The 22679-nt window shown below is 40.4% G+C and overlaps 2 protein-coding genes and 2 long non-coding RNA genes across 4 annotated transcripts in view; 3 read left to right on the top strand and 1 right to left on the bottom strand.

Moving 5' to 3' along the window:
• The window catches only part of LOC118425912 (nucleoredoxin-like), a 22340-nt gene extending 11925 nt beyond the window's left edge, over nucleotides 1-10415 (top strand). The window contains exons 2-7 of the mRNA XM_035835067.1: nucleotides 3719-3979; nucleotides 4313-4517; nucleotides 6222-6316; nucleotides 7024-7114; nucleotides 7441-7562; nucleotides 9646-10415. Coding sequence (XP_035690960.1) covers nucleotides 3719-3979; nucleotides 4313-4517; nucleotides 6222-6316; nucleotides 7024-7114; nucleotides 7441-7562; nucleotides 9646-9834 — 963 coding nt within the window. The 3' untranslated portion in view covers nucleotides 9835-10415. The remainder of the gene's footprint in view (nucleotides 1-3718; nucleotides 3980-4312; nucleotides 4518-6221; nucleotides 6317-7023; nucleotides 7115-7440; nucleotides 7563-9645) is intronic.
• Nucleotides 10416-11575: 1160 nt separating this feature from the next.
• Nucleotides 11576-15863, bottom strand: LOC118425913. Its single transcript, XR_004832340.1, has 3 exons — nucleotides 15520-15863; nucleotides 13504-13609; nucleotides 11576-13122 (listed from the first exon to the last, which is right to left on the bottom strand). It is a non-coding gene; the product is annotated as an uncharacterized LOC118425913 (long non-coding RNA).
• A 1358-nt stretch (nucleotides 15864-17221) lies between these two features.
• LOC118426163 (neuferricin-like) lies at nucleotides 17222-19720 on the top strand. Its single transcript, XM_035835425.1, has 5 exons — nucleotides 17222-17480; nucleotides 17920-18088; nucleotides 18532-18672; nucleotides 18830-19016; nucleotides 19473-19720. Exons 1-5 carry the CDS (start codon nucleotides 17349-17351, stop codon nucleotides 19687-19689), a joined length of 846 nt encoding a protein of 281 aa, XP_035691318.1. The 5' UTR covers nucleotides 17222-17348; the 3' UTR covers nucleotides 19690-19720.
• A 1703-nt stretch (nucleotides 19721-21423) lies between these two features.
• On the top strand, nucleotides 21424-22617 carry LOC118426366. The gene is made up of 3 exons (XR_004832384.1): nucleotides 21424-21576; nucleotides 22203-22336; nucleotides 22522-22617. It is a non-coding gene; the product is annotated as an uncharacterized LOC118426366 (long non-coding RNA).
• Nucleotides 22618-22679: the final 62 nt, after the last annotated feature.

Raw genomic sequence — 22679 nt, 5'->3', positions numbered from 1 at the left:
ACAATTTCCAGAATCCTCTTATAGCTTTTTACTATCAGAGCTCTCCTCAGGAGGTAAAGCCTGTGCCCAATTATAGGGGATGACGTGACCCTGATATGAACATGGGTCACCCACCCCATACAAGGTCATGACCCCAACACTTCCAACTGACTGATCTGGGGGTCTGCCACTGATCTATTTATAATGGTTTATTTCACAGAAGCATTTCGCAGCCTTTAGGCTGAATTGCACACTCCTTTCACATGAGTCAAAAATCGACTGTAGGCAATACAATTGATTAATATACAGCTGGGTAAAATCCTATACATACAATTCACGGCCTTAAGTTTAAAAGTATTTTTAAATTCTATTGATATGATTAACAGCAATAGGATAATCTCAGCGTTTGTATTGCTTACTAATCTTGAACATTTTACATTGGTATTTGGTCGTCGATACAATACATGATCATTTAACAATACAATAGCAATACAAGAATTAAAATTTGATGGGGTTTTCATTCACATATCAACTTATGCACCTGTCTACATACTGTTATTTAGCAAAGTAGTTAGATATGGAATTGGGCTGTTTCTGTAGCGCTCTGTGTGTACTGGCAATGTTACTAGTTGATTGTTTTGTCGCGTTACCCTACCGCTGACGTCTCCTCGACGCTTGGGAAGCCAGTGTCGGTACTCGTCTGAGGCGTACAGGCTCTTCGCGAACTTCAAACAAAGGGCATCCCGTCTATCATTGAGTTTCTCCAGGTTTAATACTTGACATGACAGTGAGTAACTGTCATGTCATTTAGAATTAAGGACAGTGCATCACCCAAGGTAGAAAGTAGAGACTGTCATGTGGGATGGAAAGTAAAATACTAAGTATCTCTCCAATAATATTATTCTAGATAATGTTAACTTCATCGGGGTATACCTCTACAATGTACATAAGGACAAACCTGGCCATTTTGGTGGTCATAAAAATAATGGTCGTAATAATCATTAACGATCATAAAAAATCCTGTCTTCAGTGGCAAATAAGCCATTGTACATGTCCACATAGACCCATGGCTCCATATGTGGTCTTCTTGCCTATCTTGGGCATGTTTTTCACTTCAATTCTCTTTACAGGGTTATCGTCTACATTTTGAAATTTTAGGCATCTCGGTCTTTTCACCCGTCTTGTTTCTTTTCATCCTCTCACATTAGATTTGGAGTCTTTGGAGGATGTCATCTGTAAGATTTAATTGCTGTGGCCTAACAAAAATTTTCAATCCCATTCCCAGCTTCAGTTCTTCTAAAGCATTTCCCAAATATCTTCATTAAAACTGTCTGTGTGATGCCAAAGGACCTCATTGGTCTCTTGAATTCAGTACAGCAGAGCCCTTGGAGCCTCTACAGCCAAGTTGAATTACTGCCATTACTGGAATCAGATGACAACTGCCCTGTAGATTCACACTCAGAGAAGAACCTGGCAATGATTGGATCAGTATTATATAGTAGCACAGATGGGATTGAATAGGGTATAAATTGAGCCTCTCAGCTTGAAGTGACAGTGGCGGCGGCACCGGGGGGGCAAGGGGGGCGGCTGCCCCCCCGAAAAATATGTTGGGGGGGCGTCGCCCCCCCAGAAAATCAAGCTGAAACCTTGTGTATTTTTTTGATGATGGAAATTTCTTTAAATCAAGCTAGTCTAACGGCAAAATTTATGCCTGAAAACGCAAGAAATGACGTTTCAGAGAGTCCCGATTTCAAAATTTCGCCAGAGTCCCTTGTGACGGCCCGCGTCTTCGGCCATGTCGGCGCAGGACAATATGTTGCGGGAGCGTCGCTCTCAAAAAACTTTTAAACTAATAGAATTTTTACTATCGTACTTAGCTTAGTTTACAAGCAGAATGTGGCCCTCAAATGCTGGAAATGACGTTTTAGGCGGTCAAGATTTCAAAATTTTCTCCGGACCTCCCTAGCCGCGGATGACTAATTGTACCTCCGGCGCTCACAACGACATGGTGAAAGTTTGTTGAGGCGTGGGTCATCGCCCTCAAACATCTTTCTTTGACAAAAATGGCATTAGATTTAGCATAGTCCCTCAGCAAAATTTGTCCCTCAAAATACAGAAAATGGGGTTTCAGAGGGTGCAGATTTTAAGATTTCCCCAGACCAACCTTGCTACAGCTTGCACCTTCCGCACTCGAAATCGTGAATATATTTTTGGGGCATCGCTCTCGCTAAAACCATGTGTCTTTCTAACAGAATTGTCATCAAAGTTAGCTTAGTCTAGCAGCAAAATGTGCCCGTCAAAACGCAGGAAATGGCGTTTTAGAGGGTCAAGATTTCAAATTTTCACGGGGGAGCATGCCCCCGGACCCCCCTAGGATGGTCGCGCCTCCGGCGCGACAGGTAGTGCCTTCGGCACTACATGTGCGGCAAAATTCTGTCAGCAAAGGTTCGCCCCCCCAAACGAAATTTGCTGCCGCCGCCTCTGTCACTTAAAACCTGACCTAGCGTTTGGACAGCATTTGATTTTTCTCATTGAACACACATTTGTTTGCCAGATTTTTTCAGTCCCTGTTCCCTAATTCTATATCACATTGAAGCTGTGTAAGATGTATTTGCATTTATCAAAATTGCAATATTTTATGTTTCACCATTCGAGTTTGTTATCTAATATTGTGGCCTGTGAGAGATTTTTTTGAAGGGCCATCCCTTAAATTTGTCTGGATGGGTAATAGCTGACTACCTAGAAGGTTCGTACAGTTTCTCGGAATTGAATCGAATGACGTGAGGTTATCAAAATTTGAAGACTGTCATGAATACTTTATAGGCAAGTCCTTGAAGAATCTAGGTCAAGAAGACAATTTGAAAGCTTTTACCTTAAGTACCATTAACACAAAAGCTTAGATGTTTCATCATGAGTCTACCTTATTTTCTCTCTAAAAGCATTTTGAAAGGTACACTCCTATAGGAAAACTCATAGGCGCCAGGCACAGGGTATGGGTAAGGACCACGAGTATGGATGACGTTTTTGTAATTTGATGCATTTTTGTAATGTAAATATTGTTGTATTGTTTGTATGTATGTATCCAGGGCGGCGTACTCTCTGAAAATCACTGCTCAATCACTGAGAGATCAGAGCCATATGTACCCTTGTCAAAAGAAAACAGTGGAATATCAATAAATAAATAAACTCTGAAACAAGAGTTCAGAAACCACATACCTCTATGAAATATATATTTTATTTTGATTTTTTTTGCTTTAGCTTGTCTTATCAGTCCATTGAGTTCAAACATGGAGGTACCATTATCTTATACCCAGGTCAACTGTATTTTGTGGGATGGAAAAAACTCTGGACTCCGACCAACTACAGATACATTTCCTGCCACCTTTCTGGTACCATTGATCCAGCTTCCTTTTAGTTTCCCTGATATGCCTTACAATCAAATGCCAATTGCACAACTGCAGACACACACCAGGACACACAAACACACCAACTGATTGGAATACTTCCAACGAAGGAGTCAATAATGCATTGGCACAGTGCCGGTCCCAAACAAAATTAATATGGAAGTTTATTTGCAAGTTCGTGCCCGAGGGCTAATTGCAAGTACATGTACATGGTATACACATAGTGACAATGGACAGCCATAAATAATATTCTAATCTAATACTAGTGTTGGCTATTTCTAAACAGGTTGTTAATTAATAATCATTCATCATTCTGTTCTTTGCTGTTTCTGCAGGCAAAGTTGTCCAAAAAGTTCAAGGTACAAGGCATCCCCACATTTGTCATCCTGGATGCGTGCACAGGGAAAGTCATCACCAAGGACGGCAGATTACGTGTTTCCGAGGACCCGGTGGGAGCGTTCTTTCCCTGGCACCCCCCACCACTGTCGGAGATCCTGCAGGGCAAGCTGCTTCGCCGCAATGAGGACACAACTGAAGAGGTTGACATTTCCACACTTGCCGGGAAGCCTGTCGGACTGTACTTCTCAGCACATTGGGTAATGATATAGTTCCTCTATCCTGAGTAAATGTTATTGGTTAATGATATGGTTGCTCTCTCTTGAGTAGATGTTATTGTTGTGTTATGAACTGTCAAACTAGATATATTGACCTACATGTATGTATCTAAGAGTATGACTGAAAGACAAAATATTTGATAGAAAATGGTCCAAGGCAATATTCCCAAAAAGATGTTGACGTGTGAATAGTTTACTGTCTTAAGTTACTTTGAATGTGAAGAGTGATATTGTTGTTACATTAGATCAAAGATTCTGCTACACTACATGTACATGTCCATACTTACCAAGTTGTTCCCCCTACCTATTGCACAGTGTCCTCCCTGCCGTAAGTTCACCCCAGTACTGGCAAAGGCGTACCAGAAGATCAAGGAAGACAACAAGGATTTCGAGATCATCTTCGCCAGCTCAGACCGTTTGGAGGATTCATTCAACGATTACTTCAAAACCATGCCTTGGTTGGCATTGCCATACGAAGACCCCAGGAAAACAACACTGTCACAGATGTATGGTATTACAGGTGAGTTACACAGATCATGATGGTTATGAGATGATGATGATATGGGGACTGTTTCAGATGTTCATTCATCCACTCGCATGAGTCAAAGTAACTGTACAGTAGATCTTAGAACATAAGAATGGAAAGTGAGCAATGCCCTTTCAAAGTACATCCAAAATGTCTTTTTCAAGCATTTACCTAAAAAAATCACATGACATAGTCGTACTTGGTCATAATTGTTACCAAACTTCTGAGCAATCAGGCTCTGGGGGCCACTTGCAGCTTCTGGAAAACAGATGTAGGCCATCTAGTGGGCCTTTCCAAGGAAGGCCATTATCGTGATCAAATTTCTATGTAGCTTTGTTGATGAAAACAAACCAATCAGTGATATTATAGAGGGATGTACTCATTGCACTCACTGCAGTCTTAACCTGTACTCATAATGCTATGAGAAGAGATGCATGTAACCCAACTACCGTACATGTAACTAAGATGGACAGTTGTCCTGCCCTACAGATACAGAGGAGCTAGCCTATCCATATACCATGCTGTTGGGAGCTAATAATAGCAATCCCTTTGATATCCTGGATAGTCCCATTCCCTGCACTTAAGCCCTGAACCGTGTGTGCTTGGAAACAAAATAATGAGATACAGCTCAGGGGGGAAAATCCATGCTGGCACCTTTTGAACCTCACCAATCATCCAATTTCATAAACCATTAGCAGCACTTTCCAAAGTGCTTTTTATACCAGCTCAGCCTATTCCTTCAAATCCACAAGGCTCATATCAAGACATCAGGAATGCACTCTCTACTCTTGGCCAGCCTCCAAGTGCACAGCCCTCAAGACTTCCTCTTAAGGTGCCAGTCAGGAACCATTTAAAAGTCTCAGCCCACATTTTAGACACCATTAGCATTACGTACGGAAAGTGTTTCTCATGCCTTAGTTATTTCTGATGTGAACCAGATTTCGCATTCTGCTGCTTGCAAGTCAGCACCTTAGCGTGTAGAAAGTGGTCATGGGGTCCTAGCAACAACGTCAACATAGACCTTCAGGGGCATCTGGACTGTCGCCATAGATGTGGAAACTTTACAGATGACTTGCACTAACATTAGCAACGACTTTTCAGAATCAAGCAAACTATTGCTGATGAATGGCAATAAAGGGAATAGTATATCAATATTCCAGATTTCAGATATGTTTGAGTATGGAGCTGGCTCTGTCATACTGCCCATACTTGCACTGCAAATTAATATTATAAGAGTGAAGGCTGCATATTTGCTAGTGTTTGCACCATCACTGTCCACATTTTGTGTTTGTTTACATGCAAACAGAGAGATGCCAGTGGTAGTGAGATACATGTAAATATTAGGAACAGGACAAGTGTATGGCATTTTAATGGTCCCCAGAGTACTCACTTACATTGTTACATGTATCACTCTTTACAAAAAAGGAGGTTGTGTAAATATACATGTAATTGTGTTGCATGTTTCAGCTGAGCGTCGTTACTTACTTGAGACAAATATAAACTGCTGTGCTGTTTCTGTATACAACTGGCTTTACTTGTACTTACATATGCTTATAGATAGCTGACAACAAGTACATGTCAGCTGTCATTTGTCAGTTACCAACTGTTCAGAATGCATCTGTTATCAGGCTTGTACAAACTTTCCCTTGTAGTGTATTCTATTGCATTTAATAAAATATGTGTACATTCGTTACATAGGAATTCCAACCTTGATCATTGTGGAAAACCTGCAGACAGGCAAGATCATCACAAAGGAAGGGAGGGAGGCAGTCGGCAGTGATCCAGAAGGAAAGGTCGGTTTGCAGAGTTTGTTTTCAGCTAGTGGCTCAGGTTTGAGACAAAAGGTAGATGTACAAATGTATGGTATTTGTGTTCCGTTGATGAAGGTTAGACATCCAGGAAATGAGATGCGCCAAATAGCAATTAATCATTATCTCCATGAAAAATGTAGATATAGTTTTGGGTGTGTCTGTCTGTGTGTTTCCAGATATTTGTGGTCAGCATAACTGTAGAACCTTCAGGATGGATTACAATGATATTTGGTATGAGGGTAGGTGTTAGGAAGAAGAAGATTAAGTTTAAAGACAGCTGTACATAACCAAGCATTGATTATGTATATGGAAATCGTTTGCATAATTTCATGAAGATATGAGGTCTCCAAACTCTTGTTTAGACAAGCAACTGAATATGATTTTGGAAACGGTCAGACATTTCAGGCAGTATCCACTACGTACTGACTCTGCATATCATAGGGTATGAGTGTTTCTATGAAAGCTATACTGTAAATGCAGAAACTTTTGCAGTGGTTTAATGTTTGCGGTTTTCCTCGTGACTGCTTCACCGCAAATTTAAAACCACTACGAACATTTTCCCATTGCAGTAGGAGACTACAGTGCATGGTGCTACCGCGAACCACCGCAAGCAGTTCTTTTTCCAGCTACCACAAAATGAAATCCCCGCAAACTTGAATACAATTACAGCATGTCCATATATTCCACAGGAGTTCCCATGGATGTCCAAGCCCCTGAACCTGCTGGACCAACAGCATGCAGGAACTCTGAACAGAGAGACATCTGTCATTCTGTTTACAGGTAAGAGTGTGGAACTTCATTCCTCAACTTATTTTTTTTCTATTCAACTGATAATATGTGAACGGAGGATCTTACATTGAACATGCAGAAATTATTTTTATAGCAGAGAGATGATATGATTAAAGCTATATGATAATAAAGTAATGGGAATTCCATTTCAAAGTCCAAAAGATGAATGTGGGAAGATTTTTTTTGTGCTGAAATGGACACAATTGCAGTGTAAAATTCATAGTACCATAACTTTTTATGCTCTATCTTTTACCCTAGGTTTAAGTCACATTCATGAAGTCACAGGCTCTTAAAAACTACCTTTGTCTTTTTTTCAGATGGGAGTGACAAGGGACTGGAAGACGCTAAGCAGGCGCTCCAGCAAATAGCAGATGAGTCTTATGCCAAGGCCACAGAAAAGGGCGATGACCCAGAAATGTATTTCTTTTATGCAGGAGAGGTAAGACTGTGATTTGGTTCTGCTGTTTGAACAAAGCAATCAAAAGTATAATTTTATAAGTATGAATATGCCAAGAGAACCATACTTCTCAGACTGTTTTTTCAGTATGTTTGGATGAATGTCTGTCATGACATGACAAACTAATACATGTACATGTTAGATTTAGGGAGGAAAATGCATGTGACATTCCTAAGAGTAATCCTCTCCTGTTAACAATTTTCCTGAAATGGCCCCAAGAGCTAAGTAGCCAGGCCTTAAGATACAAATTTACGATAGAGCAGATTAAAAATCTTCATTTTTTGCCTTGCCGCCAGGCAAGGCTTTACGCCAGCTTTTTTCCATGGATCAATGGACGGACCTTTTAACCCAGCCCTTCCAAAGCCCCTTCCAAAGGCCCTTCCAAATCGCCTTTCTCATGGACAAGTTTGACGGCTCAGGCAGACAATGGTACATCCCTGTTGAATTTTAAACCGTCCATTTTACGTATTTGTTTCTGTTTGCGGTCGGTTCTAAAAGCATTTAATATTTGGTTACATTGAATAAATGAAGCGTTTGTATGGTAAAATTCCAAATTCATTTGGAGTGACATAAAATCAAGTGCATTATCTCGCAACAAGAATTGCATTAGCTATTCATAAAGATGAAACAATTTCCAAATCAGGCTAATAAATTGTATGTGAATATATAAGTAGCCATGACGTCATCAAAACGTTGGAGAGGCCTTCCGAGACCGCAGCAAAACGCTAACGTGAGTTTAGGAGAGCGCCAGCTCAAAACGTCACACGAGAAGTCGCAATAGATAATATTTAGGATCATTTTGTTATATCGCTGTGGCTATTGACACACTGAGTGTGCCTATAGCCTAAACAGGCTATTGACACACCGAGATTCCAGCCAGCCAATCAGAGCTTGTAACATGCCTTTCCCGACATTATTTTGCCAGGCTCTCGTCTCATTACAAACTTTTCACATAAGTAACAGTTGTTTAGACATTTTTCGGAGGATTAGACATTAGAATCTTTGAATCTTGGAATGAACGGACGTATTCAAGTTATGCCTTAGATTTGGATACCTGTTAATACGAGGTGGTACTGGGAATGTTAGCATGGCGTAGTGGTTAGCGTGAATAGTCGCCACACTGCCGACCCCGGTTCGAACCCGCCTAGTGAAAGTTTTTTTTTTTCAATTGTCCTTTTACCTTTTTATAACATCCATTTGATATAAGAATATTTTCGTCATGCGACCAGAACCATGAAAACCCACCTTTGGGACTTTTTGGTCTGCATTTTCAAGAGTGCATGTTTAGGTAACAGTTACGTTTATTTTTTTCAGCCGCAGAATCCACCCGCTACGTTCTTATTTTGGACGGTACACTTATTATTTCTTTTAAATTGGACCAGGGACCCCTGAAATAATAAAATGTGGGGTTTTCCAAGGATAAAAGCTCCTTGGGTTTTCTAACCATAATTCTGCGGTATTTTTGCTCAAAATTCACGCCGTCGAAGCATATATTTCCGCGCCGCTATGTCATCCAAACATATCGGTTGATCTCGCTATGACGCTACAAAGTTCTTTCAAAATAATGAAAGTAAAACAACAACTATAACTTCGCTTCACTTGTGATATCAGTTTTGAGGCCGCAAATTCTCCCTAACGGCAGGAATTCGTCGGCAAACACAGCTGAAAACGTGTTCCAACATGGTCACATGCGGTGTTTGCATGGTACTAAATATAGTTAGCTCATTTGCATACTTGTGACTGGCTACATGCGGCCTATACCGTAAACACGTGCACGTGAAAAAGATCGTATTTTGGGTTGATGATGGGCACAGAATGCCATTTGTATTTTCAGAGTGTTGCCTTTCAAATATAATCGTAAGATTTTCTCATTTTCGTGGTTTCTAGTGTCAAAATTTTAATAATACGTATTTAGCAGACAAGCAAATTATCCTTACTGCACGCCAAGGCACAGCATTTTGCCTTGCCGGGCTTGAAGTGCCGACCTACCTTTTCCTGACGATATTCCTACCACGCGGCAAGGCACAGCTTTTTTAAAAAGATTTCTTGTTTGTCTTCTCTTTAGGATGACCTTGTTGATTCCCTCCGAGACTTTGCCAACCTGGACGATCGCGAACCCCAACTGGTCGTTCTGGACATCCCAGACCAGAAGATCTATGTCTGTCCTGAGGAGGAGATCACCCAGGAAGTGGCCAAAGCCTTCATAGACCAGTACCTGGCAGGCAGCTTACAGGCCGCCCCTCTTAGGGGATAGGTCGGGAGGTCAGGGGTCAGCTGTCATGGGGGTCACAGGTCAAGAGGTACATGCCAAGGGTCAATTTAGTACCACTATGGCACTTTTAATGTCATTTTGTATAGTATCACATCATGTGTATGCTAGAAGAAAGAGAATTTGTCAGCTGAGAAATCATGGGTTGCTCAGTATTTGCCTTCCCTAGTCATATTGTGGTCAATGTCCTGTTCACTTTGTACATGTAATGGTGGTATGGTATAAAGGGAATGAAATAAACATAAAAGATAAACAGCAATTACTAGTAAATTATAGGTATTGAATACAAATATAGAATGCAGAATTTGTAAGTCAAGCATTCCTACATGCATGCAAAACAGTGTGTTGTGCCTTATCACATTGGAAACCATTGGAGGACAAACTTAAATCATGCAACAACAAAGTTAAAGTACAGTATCTGAAAGAGTAGTCAACAATGATAAGGTGTAATCTCCAATGTAATAGCGCAGAAAGGGTCTCTTGAAAAGATAAGTCCTGCACTGATTACAGTTTATTTTTCTCTCAGAGAAAATTGGAGAATTCATATCATCTGCTATCTGATCAACATTGGAATAATGGAATAATTGTGTATTATGCTGAAATATTGAATAAAGTTTGGAAAAAAAATTTAAAAAAAACAAAAAAACATTGGAATAATCTTAAAATCTATGGACCATCATTTGTGTAAAAGACAATTATGATAATGATGTCACACATTGGAATTGGGATGATACCAGTATATGTACTTGTATCCATCTGCAGAGAAAAATAGCTATTATTTACCACCTAAGAGTGTGAGAAAGTGAACACTTGATATTTATTGCAGTTAGTTCTTACTGCATGCTGCACTGAAACTGCACAAGTCCCTGCCATGTGTGTAGTTAACTTGGAGAAGTGTTATTACGCTATAAGACTATTAAACTATCATGTCTCAAAGAGGAACAAACAAGTATTGTAAGTATTTCTTGTCAATTTTAGAAGATGTACTCCTGGAACCATGTGTAAGTCGTAGTAGCTTATAATTGAAAGAAGTCTGATGATTGAAAGATTGAAATACTGACTACAAAGAGGAAAGTATATCAATACACTAATTGACTATGTGGGATCTTTAACTGAAAAAGACTCAGTCACCTTTTTATCCTTTATATTTCTGTTAGAAATTGGTATTTGTTAGGTATAGGAAGATGATTTATGTAACTCGTAGTATACATTATGAATTGGTGTTGATTGATTCAATGTACAAGGTGTAAGTAATTGTTGAAAATGTGTCGACTTCCTTGTGATTAATTGTGACATAGTATACTAGTAGTTGCAGTGTCTCTTTCCACGGGACTACTGATAAGCTTTCCCTAGAAACAGCTATCCTTTTATTGACGTGTACAATACCTTGTAAAGACATCTGGAGAGCAGTACACTTTGTTACCAAAGCATGTGCAAAAAAAAGCCCTTAGTTCTGGTCCTCCCACAGGTCGGATCACCTTGGGCCTTTGGTTAAGCTGCTACAGAATATCTTTTGTGTTGTATTCTATGTTACGTGCTATGAATACAACAGTGTTGCTATGATTTCTACATACACATATCACTACAAGCTTGCAGTTACCTTTTTCAATGTATGGATTTTTATTGATATGACATTGGAGCACATCTGTAATAGGTCTTGATAGTGTAAACACAACTAGATCTGCACTTTGTTGTTTGGCTGTGTACAAAGTAATGTGAACTGTTGAAGGACTAAGTCTTAATCGTGCATTGTGTTAGAAATTTTGAAAGATTTACACAATAGATTTGGTATGACAAAAGCCAATATGATATATAGTATCGAAACTTCTACTGACATTTCTGGCTGTATACAACATAAAACTTGAAAGCTGTAGAGTACTAGATTATTAGACATATACACTCAGTGGAACTGGCTTCTGTCCTTATTGTTAATGTGATTCACTACAGTATAAGATGAGATCCCCTTTATGATTTTAGACTGCGTGCATACCTACATTTTGTAGCTGAGTGAAATGAAAGATGTGTGTGGATGGTGTTCAGCACCAAGGACAGGTGTGTTTGTGGGTGTGAATGGTGTCAAACACCAAGTACTGGTGTGGTTGCCTGTGTGTGGATGGTATTCAGCACCAAGGACAGGTGTGTTTGCGTGTGTGAATGGTGTCTAACACCAAGTACTGGTGTGGTTACCTGTGTGTGGATGGTGTTCAGCACCAAGGACAGGTGTGTTTGCGTGTGCGTGAATGGTGTCTAACACCAAGTGCTGGTGTGGTTACCTGTGTGTGGATAGTGTTCAGCTCCAAGGACAGGTGTGTTTGCGTGTGCGTGAATGGTGTCTAACACCAAGGACAGGTGTGCTTACCTGTGTGTTGATGGTGTTCAGCACCAAGGACAGGTGTGTTTGTGTGTGTGAATAGTGTCTAACAACAAGGACTGGTGGGTTAGCCTGTGTATTGATGGTATTCAGCACAAAGGACAGGTGTATTGGTGTGTGTGTGAATGGTGTCTAACTCAAAGTACTAGTGTGGTTTCTTGTGTGTGTATGGTGTTCAGCACCAAGGACAGGTGTGTTTGTGAGTGTGAATGGTGTATAACAACAAGTCCTGGTGTGTTTGTGCATCTAATGCCAAGTACTGGTGTGGTTGCCTGTGTGTGGATGGTGTTCAGCACCAAGAACAGGTGTGTTTGTGTGTGTGAATGGTGTATAACAACAAGTCCTGGTGTGTTTGTGCATCTAATGCCAAGTACTGGTGTGGTTGCCTGTGTGTGGATGGTGTTCAGCACCAAGGACAGGTGTGTTTGTGTGTGTGAATGGTGTATAACAAAAAAGACTGGTGGGTTAGCCTGTGTATGGATGGTGTTCAGCAGAAGAGACATGCCCCTTTCCATATAGTTTTCAGCATTAAGGACAGGTACCGGTGTGATGACTTGTGTATGCATGTAGTTAATTGATAGGTTGAGTAGCTATGTAAAATGCTGTATCTATATATGTATAATCTATCTTTCTATATGCAGTGTTCCTATTCTATGAAAAGTATGTGATATCTTTACTGTTACTCCCTATGAATGTAAATAGCAACATATAAAAAGGTTTGTGCATTTGAACTTTTGTCGCTATTCGCATAATCCATACTTAACAAACAGAGTAATACTACATTGAAGTGACAAAAGATTATCTCAATTTATAACTTCTGCCTTGAAAGACTTCCTTTTGTTTCAGACCGGACGCCAACAGCTGTCCACTGCCGTAAGACTATTGTTGACACCAATATGAGCCTGAAACATCAATAGAATTTCCACAGTTAACCACATATGGAAACTTTTATGGTTCCTGTTTCTGGCTTTTGGTAGTATTAAAGGCTATGTGAAGTTTTATTTTAAATTCACTCCGGACAAACAAGCTCTAAACCACAAGAAAGCCGTGCGTAGAATTTTGGAGCCTACGACAAATTCTAATTTGACTAGTTACTGGCATAGAAACCCACATAAATCGTTATCTTCTGACCTGATACTAAGGCCATGAACAGCGAAGCTTGTGAAAGGGGCATGCGAAAATACAAAGGAGCAACATGCATTACAAGGAAGGTTTTGAGTAGAAAATGTTTAAGATGCATAAATAAGTGCATCCCTACTTTTTACTTCATGAAAGTCACAAACCATGCCTCAAGCGAGTATTTGTTGTAAGTCATTTGCAGCAACGGCGTTGCTCTTATTGGCCATCTGCTTGTCTTCATGCCGCTGTATTTCACTCCCGTTCAACAAACTGAAACATATAGAAGTTACCACCCTCACACTCAGGGTTGACAATCGCGGCAAAGTCTAACGATATCACCCTCACACTCGGGGTTGACAATCGCGGCAAAGCATATCGTTAGGCTTTGCCGCGATTGTCAACCCTGCGTGTGAGGGTGAGAAGTTACATACATATGAAATATAGATTCTAAACATCGGGTATCCGCATCATGCATGCTTTCCCGTCCTAGGAAGTGCAAAGGGTAGTAGAGTGTTTAGCAAATCGTGTGAGCAGGATGTAATGATGATGCGATCACAGTCAGCACTGGTGACTTGTTTTGTACCGTCGATGTTTTTTGTTTAGCTTAGATATAGGCGTGCATCTTAGTCTAGTAAGCAGGACTCTCACTTATTCCCTTCATTACCTCCATGAAATGTCATGGAATGGAGGTTATATTTTCTGTTATGTGTCTCTGTCTGTGTAGATGATTACTCAAGAACGGCTGGATGGATTGGTTTCATACTTGTTGTGTTGGTGGGGTGTGATGAAAGCTTGAATCGATGAGATTTTGGGAGCCGTATCTGTCGTTATAATCGATGTAATAATATCAGAAATCACCCCTATATTTGAGATATATTGGTACAGGCATCGTGCTTTATGTGTTTGTTAATGGGCTTAGCTCCAAGCAGATGGTGAGGTGATCTGTATGACAGCTGTGTGTTTGGGGAACCCCGAGGTTTTTTGAATATGATAATTAGTTTTATTTATGTCTGCTTAGGATATCATGGAGACGTGAAGCGTAAGTATAATTGTAAGAAGTGGAGGTACATTTAACGGTAATGCTTAACAGGTATGGATGTCTCACTTACTGTACTGCTGATTTGAGTGACATGGTGATTAAAATGCCATTAGGTCCTCTCATCTGGGTTGGGTGTCAGAAGTTTTATGGGCGATACAGATGTTCTGATTTTGTTACGATAAGGGACAGTTGTTAGTTGTCTCTTTCGTAGCCAATGGTACTTGTTTTTTAGCAGACGGGGTTGGCGCCAAGTACTCATCTTACAGTTGGTGTGGGGCTGTCAGAGGAAAATGTGCCTCTCGTTTTTGTACCGTGATAACAGCTGATGTTATGACATATTGGTGGAAAATCAAATCAAAATCTGACTAAAGTTGGCCACATCCCTTCTTCTTTTTGAGTTTCCCAACTTCCTCCCACCACACCGCTCTGAGGCACATAGTCGAACCTTAATTATGCTGACAACCTTAGACAGTTTAAATGCCAAACATCAAGCTTAAGGAACACCACGCTACCATATGCCGTCGACCTCTTAAACGCACATTACACAATTAAGTGTCAGATTTTAATAATTACTAATCAGATGGACATCCTCTGTGTCATTAAATAAATACACCACTACTTTCCCATAACATTTATAACCATTACTCTCAAATACAACCGACTATAAACATACATACCATCCACAAAAAAAGCAATAAATATTTCATGGAGGTATGAGGTCCCCGAACTCTAGTTCACTTATCACTCTTATCCACATTGTCTATTCTCATATCAAATAGATTTGTATATGCAATGTATAGGAATGAAGTTGTTGATCTTTTGCATATAGCCTATTATAGGCATAATACTTAGCCCCCTACAAGTATTCGTGGAGACTATATCTCTCTCATGTGTCCATGTGTTAATCGTGTAGACAAAGGATAAGACAATGGCAAAATCCAAGAACTTCTGGAGGACAAAAAGTTCAAAATTAAGTTCCTCGTCTTGCCATTTGTGTTTCCGTCGATCCCGGCCAGCTGAGCTGGAAAATAAGATTAATTGCTGGAAAACAAAGACAAAAGCTAAGCTTATTTTTGCCGACTGCTCAAAAATAGCAAACTCCTTTTAACATGTGTTTATTTATCAAGAGTGAAATACCGACCTTCCAGCAGGGTCGTGGATTTCAATCACCTTCGCCAGAGTGAAGTTTCTGTCATTGCCAGCCGCATAATGCTCGGGTATTGCAAGAGGTCTGGGTGATACCGCAGGTGCGTCCCACATTATGTTCCTCCGACGTGTATCAATAGACACAGTGTACCAAAGGTATAACGCCAGCAGGGTGCACCCAACGACCGACATCCACAAGATGATTCCCTGTCTCCTCCGTGGCATTATTTACTTACAGTGCTTCGTATCCCTGACACTATGAGATGTAGGTGTGAGTGATACAAACACTGCTAAAGATGGGGTTATGCAGCAAGATACCAGTTGACTTTGCTATGATCAAACCAAGCTGACTATTGCCGGATGAGTTCTGTTTATTGTAACGTAGGTCGTCACACCGGATACGTCGGTGTCTGTCAGAGATTGTGAGCGCGAACGCCGGGGGCATGATGTGTCGACATACTAACGCTAGGATTCGATGGGAAGAGTGAGCAACTTCATCAGTTTAGGGCGTAACATAATGATCGCTTCGAATGACTGCCTTCGTAGTATTGCTCGCCTTTTTCATTTGTATGTGTGTGTTTGAATGTGCCCTTCACTTTGTAAACTTTTATTTCATCGATTACTTGTACAAATCACATATGGGAACTGAAAGAAGCAATTGAGATATGTAGATAACGTGGTAGATTGAGTCTGATTTGAAAAAAGACAATCATTGACAAGAGTTACAAACTTCCAACATCGTCGTCGCAACAACCAACATCGAAGTCGCAAATCGTGTACAGCGCAGTGTAATATGTTCATTTAGCATTCCGTGATGTTGTGGTTGTCCTCTAGATCTACTCACAAACCCCACCGATGTCGATCTTAATGTGGTACCCGATAAACAAGTTTGGACTCAGAGAGGACGGTCGAACATTCTCTGTCGAGTCAAGAAGGCTGATATATATATTGGTACAACGGTTGGTGTCCCTGTTTGTAGACCTCCCACTTTAACACGAAAGAGTTTGCCTTATTGGGACAGCCAATCAGCTTTATACCTTACCAAATATTTGGCTATTCTTGATTGGTTGGTTAGTGTCCATGCAACCAATTCGAAAAACCCCGACCTGTTAAAGCAGAGTCAAATCAAGGTCAAGGCCAAAGTGTCACGGGGCGGTTCTGCGTAAAGATGCACAAGTCTACATGTGCATACCATCTCTCAAACCTGTAGATTAAGGCCCACTTCAACTACATGGAGACTGATAAAAGCAATACTCTGCAGGGACTCTGACCTGATAATCTACTTTGAGTCAATTAAAGGTCGAGGCCACGGGACGGGAGAATGTACAAGTCCACACTGAACAGACTGGTGTGCCATCTCTTACGCTCGTAGATAATGGCCCATGTCACTTCAAGGTAATGTTGATTTATCTCTACGGTGATATTTATGCTTATATCGATCCTAATATAGCTGGAACAGGTGGGCGTGAGAAAATGCGTGTCAACACATGGCGATATCATTTCCCCCGGAACAACGTTATAAATAGTCAGTAGACATTACTAAAAATAACATAACATTTGTATATACAAGACTCCTTCTGTCAATTACAGAAGGGATGTTGGACAGCTAAGCACATAATTATCAAGAGAACGAAATACATATCAGTACGCTTATCAATGACGATATGACTTGAACAGGTGGCCGTTCTCAGGACCGTTCATACATGTACCTGTAACGTATGGATATATCATTTTTCCCATAAAAATCTTTATAGAAAGCCAGAAAATATTCAGAATTTTACAGGTATTGATTGGTATACTGATTAGTATTGATATCGTTTCGATATGGGATTGTTGGGATCATCTGTATCTTTGCTGGGCGTATTACTGGCTGTCCTGGGCTACCTGGTATGGACAGGTGCGGACCTCGGGCCACTCAACCCACTGGCACAAGTGGTCAAGCCTTACCTGGAACGGGTAGGAATTCCTTATATTTTGTGTCCTTTTGTTTTCATGCCTTTAGTCATTCAAGTGTCACATTCGAAGAATTTGTTCTTCGATAAGTTTAGCAGTTTTCCCCTACATATTTGTTATTATATTTGCATTAAGGCTAAGGTCCCATTTCCAAATCGAACCAGGTCGGGATGTTTACGGAAACGGAAAATAAAAGTGTGTCTCAAGGGATGTACACAAGTTGCGCTCATGACTATTTTTTACGTTCTGTTTTGTTGACTTTATATCATTTTTTTCGTTATTGAAAGCTTCCCGGGCAGGCCCCGGGTCGGTAATTCGGACCGAAGCCTAACGTTGACCCTTGGAGGATACGAAATGTATGTTCCCAATGCGTTTTAGACGAATAGTGGTAACATAACTCACTATACAATGTACAATGCACCTACATTTTGTATTCTTCTAGTTTTCTACGGAAGAACCTCCAGAGCGCCTGTTTACTCCGCAACAGCTAAGTAAATACACCGCGAAGTCAGGAAGTCCTGAACTGTACTTAGCCATCATGGGGAAAGTCTTTGATGTGACGAAGGGTGAACGAGTCTACGGACTAAATGGAGGATACAGCTTCTTTGTAGGTAAGGTCCGTTTCGTGGTGTTTTGTTACACTTGGTGCCGATAGAAATACTGGCATCAGTGCACAAAGGTAAAGTTATTTCTATTAATGTCAGCGCCGTTGGCATACATAAAGAATTGGGGCGCAAAAGTAGAATTTGTAATTTGCTAAACAAAATTTGACGCTGCAGAAATTAAAAGATGTAACCATTACTTGAAATTTGGCAAGAACACAGGCTTTGGCATCATGACGCACATACAGTCATACTGCACCAAACAAGAATGACAACGTGGATGATGGGCATGGTGTTGCATAATGTGTTTACTCCTGCATGGGTTGTGTTATGTCACAGGACAGAATTCTTAAGTTATGAGAATTTTCCATTGAAAAATATACTTATTTTGGAAACCATTGTTATAAACACCATCTTAATGATGGAATCGTGATTGTGTGATGTGTTCCTAGGCCGTGATGGTACCAGGGCGTTTGTTACTGGAGAGTTTACGGAGGCAGGTTTGATAGACACCGTGGACGGACTGGGATGGAGGGACCTGTTAGGAATCGAGGAATGGGTACAGAGGTACGAGAAGGACTACACATATGTAGGTAAGCAAAAAAAACTGTCTGCCAGCCTGGCCTGGCCTAGTGCACTTTTACTATGTTGTCTAGAATTTGTAATTATTTCCACCGTTAGTAACTTCCTGTTACTTTAGTTTTTCATACTTGACATATGTACATCTATGTACGTCTATTGTTCTTGTAGGAAAGCTGATTGGTAGATACTATGATGAGGAGGGGAACCCTACTAAGGAGCTGTTGGATGTAGATGAGAAGATGAAGACTGCTCACTCCGAAAAGAACGCTGTAGAAGAACACAAGAGAAACTTCCCACCATGTGACAGTATGTACACTGAGGAGGACGGGCCTAAATTTGTTTGTACCAAAGAAAGGTAATGATCTGGTTCATTTCTAAAATCGCATTATTAAAGCTTAGTGTAGATGAGGCAAGAGAAACGTATTACAGCTCAAAGTATAAGCAACCCGGCCACCTGCTTAGTAATGCCAGACTAAACACTTTTTTGCAAAATGGCATAATTGAGCATAATTTCTTTGAATCTTCATGTGACATCGTGTAGCGTAATAGTTAACGTTAGATCATTTGGTCCCGGGTACGATACTGATTGCCACAATATTGTGCCCTTTTTATAATAGGAAAGTAAATTTGCACATGTTTCCTCACTTGCCGGTGGGGTGACGCTCGCCAGGCCTCCTCACATTGATCAGGAATTACTCACCGTTTACCTATATCATCGTATATGTGCCAAGAACTGCATATTTGCCACTAGCTGCTAACTGACTAATTATAAGAACCGCATTTCTTTAAAAACATTCTCTTTGACTCCCAGTGGAGGTATAGAGCGTGACTGGGTTGGCGTACCACGGAAACTGTATACTGAAGCAGGCTCCGACAAATATCGCTGTATCTGCGTCAAGAACACGGGACCCCCTGCAGGGGACCCCGGAGCAGCCCAACACAGCGACAGGGGGGACCTGGACAACCCTCTTGTGAACCTGCAGGAGTTTGACGGGTGTGCTTCAGATGCATCCGCATGTAAGCCATAACCATGCTGGATAAGAAAGGTGATTTGTAATATGGACTTACATATATATACATATATATAGTACGTATATACGTATGCCAAGTACTTACATCTGTGACCTTACCAATGTGGCTGTTTTGAGATAATTAATATGCATGTTTTTTTTGTCGCGGTTCCTTTGTAAGTGCAGTAGATTATGACTTTATTCCATGTGTAAATTATCTACAGAGGCTTTTGTGCTTGAACTCTATGATACATGTAGTTGTATAAATTTCTTGGCTTGTGAATAACTTTTACGAATGATGTTCCCAAAAATTGTTTTAATAACTTAGTGTACAGTTTGCTGAACCGCAGCAGTACATCATCATTCAGGAATATAAAATATTTATTGAATAATTACCCAGTTTTGTTGAATAATTAGACTAGAATTTGAGTAATCCAGCTGACTATTTGCTGATAACCGATTTGAACAATGAGTTGATGTTCAGAACCATGCCTTGCGCCAGTATTTCAAAGTTTGAAAGGATAGTTATGAGACATGTTAAGTGCGTCAGAAAATTGTTGCTTCATGTAATAATGATTCATGCGCGAAGTTCACCTTTCCCAGCGCAATATAGTGAGAATGAACTCAGGCCAATAGATATAAATTTACGTTTGATTATCCTGGTCAGTTCATGTGTTAGCATGTTCTTGTTCTATGCGTTTACAATTTAGCACGATACATAGGTGGGTAGCGCTCTCATTTAGTTGTCATTAGTTAGTGAATAGCAATATAGCGATATATGTAATACTATTAGATAGCATTGTTGTAACAGCACCTAACATGCATTTTGCTGCAAAAAAATTAAAGACATCCCACCACCCATGACATTATCCAGTTACTAGTCCAGTTCAAGTTACTAGTACGCTGGTATATTCTTTACATGATGGTTGATCGAAATAAATTTGTACTGTGTACATCTATGGAATTTCATGCTCTTTTGATGTTAAAATATATATACATTAAGATGGTGAAAAGTAACTACACACTGGTAAGGTGGTGTTGTTGTTAGGCTTGTTATCCTGAAATTTGGATGAAGATCACCTTCTCCGAGAACGCGGTTGCCGATTCTCAACGCAAGGGGCCTGTGCTTTTACAATTAAAAAATCCATAAAAAGTCTAAGTCACGGGATTTCAGAGGATTTCGAAGTAAAAACTGGTACTGCAGTGTCTCGTTTTGCAAGAGCATGCGGGGATACAGAGAAATACACATGTAGAGCACAGTTGCAAAGCAAAGGTAATTTAAGGTCATCAACAATATTGGCATGTAACAGACTGAAGAAATGATGGTTTACTTTTTTTGCCCAATTGGTGTCACTTGACTCAAAAAACGTTAACGTTTATACTAGTAGTTTTAATAACGTGCATATATCATTTTGTATAATGGGGAATGGTTAGGCGTATAAAGTCGTGTATAGTTTGTGTTTCTTTGACTGTTTTCAGTATGCGATCTTGACGCAAAACGCTGGTCTTGACATAATATGATTGGTCACATCCCCTTTCCTCTTAGTGGTTCCTACCACTGAGCCGCCAAATTGTCCCTAATCTCCAGTTTAATCTCACTGCATCTTGCATCATACTCAAATTATGAAAGCAATGGTCACACAAATCCAGCTTCGTGTCCGATCTCTCAACGATCGCTGTCTGGTAGAAAGGGGCCAATGAGCGATCGATATCCAAAATGGGCGTGGTCCTCATCTATACATATTACCCACCATTCGTGAGTGACCTGTGACCTTTCAAGATGGCCGCCTAAGAGCTTGTTCAAATCTCGTTGTTACGTTTTAGTCTCATAATTTCCTCGAAAATAATCTGATGTTACCAAATTTACAAGTAATCTTTTACAGATAAAGAACAAATCAACTACAGGTAACGCTGATTTATTTATTGCTCGTTCAATGATGATATTCATGCTTATCAAGAATTATATGGAACATGCATGTGAAACAGGTGGCTGTGCAAATTTAAACGGGGAAGTGACGTCTACTAATCTTAATCAGTTAATGGAGCTCGAGGATGTCAATATAACGTTATAATAGTTTTTCTCCTTCTTTTTCTGAACACCCTCTAACCACCCCTGCTGGGGTACATCACAGAGTGGGTTTTTGTAACGTCATTTATTATGCCCTACCCGGCTACCTGGGCCGGAATATACCATGTGTTCTGGGCCACTGCATATTTTACCTTATGGTCCGTGCTTCGCTGTTGTATTTCACGGGGTTTACATTGAATGATTTGCATACTCCGCATGCGCTGCTTTTGACGTTTTTTTTCCTGGTGAGTATGAAATACAGCACAATTCCGCATCATCCTCAGTCCCATCCCTCCTGCGGATCTTGCTGATACCTCAGGTGATACGAAAGACATCAGATGTTGTATTCTATATAGATGATAAGCAATTGAAAATGTAACATTTGTATAACAATTATACAAGACTTATGTTGTATGTGACATGATGATTGATTGATATGTAGTGACTTGACATATCATATTAGATATGGGATTGTTGGGGACATCTATATCTTTGCTGGGCGTATTACTGGCTGTCCTGGGCTACCTGGTGTGGACAGGTGCGGACCTCGGGCCACTCAACCCACTGGCACAAGTGGTCAAGCCTTACCTGGAACGGGTAGGAATTCCTTATATTTTGTGTCCTTTTGTTTTCATGCCTTTAGTCATTCCAGTGTCACAGTCAAAAATCAGTTTTTAACAGTTTGAAGACAAAACTAGTTACAGTGCTTGTACAGTCACAATAGCTCACTGTACAGTAATCAACAGTCTGTGCATCTATTTTATTGTATTTTCATGTTCTAGGTGTCCACGGAAGAACCTCCAGAGCGCCTTTTAACTCCACAACAGCTGAGTAAATACACAGGGAAGTCAGGCAGTCCTGGTCTGTAACCCTCGGCCGAATTGCCATGGGGACAAGTTCTCTTAATTGTGAAAAACGGGCAAAAAAAGTAATGGGATCG

Source organism: Branchiostoma floridae, chromosome 11 (genome assembly GCF_000003815.2).
Source record: "Branchiostoma floridae strain S238N-H82 chromosome 11, Bfl_VNyyK, whole genome shotgun sequence".
Lineage (NCBI taxonomy): Eukaryota > Metazoa > Chordata > Leptocardii > Amphioxiformes > Branchiostomatidae > Branchiostoma > Branchiostoma floridae.
The sequence above is the reverse complement of the archived record's forward strand: the minus strand, read 5'-3'. Positions and strand labels throughout refer to the sequence as shown.

Coding starts and splice junctions, on each gene's coding strand:
- LOC118426163 (XM_035835425.1), top strand. CDS start 17,349: ATGGGATTGTTGGGATCATCTGTATCTTTGCTGGGCGTATTACTGGCT. Junction 18,089..18,531: donor AGGATACAGCTTCTTTGTAG/GTAAGGTCCGTT, acceptor ATGTGTTCCTAG/GCCGTGATGGTACCAGGGCG. Junction 19,017..19,472: donor TTTGTTTGTACCAAAGAAAG/GTAATGATCTGG, acceptor TTTGACTCCCAG/TGGAGGTATAGAGCGTGACT.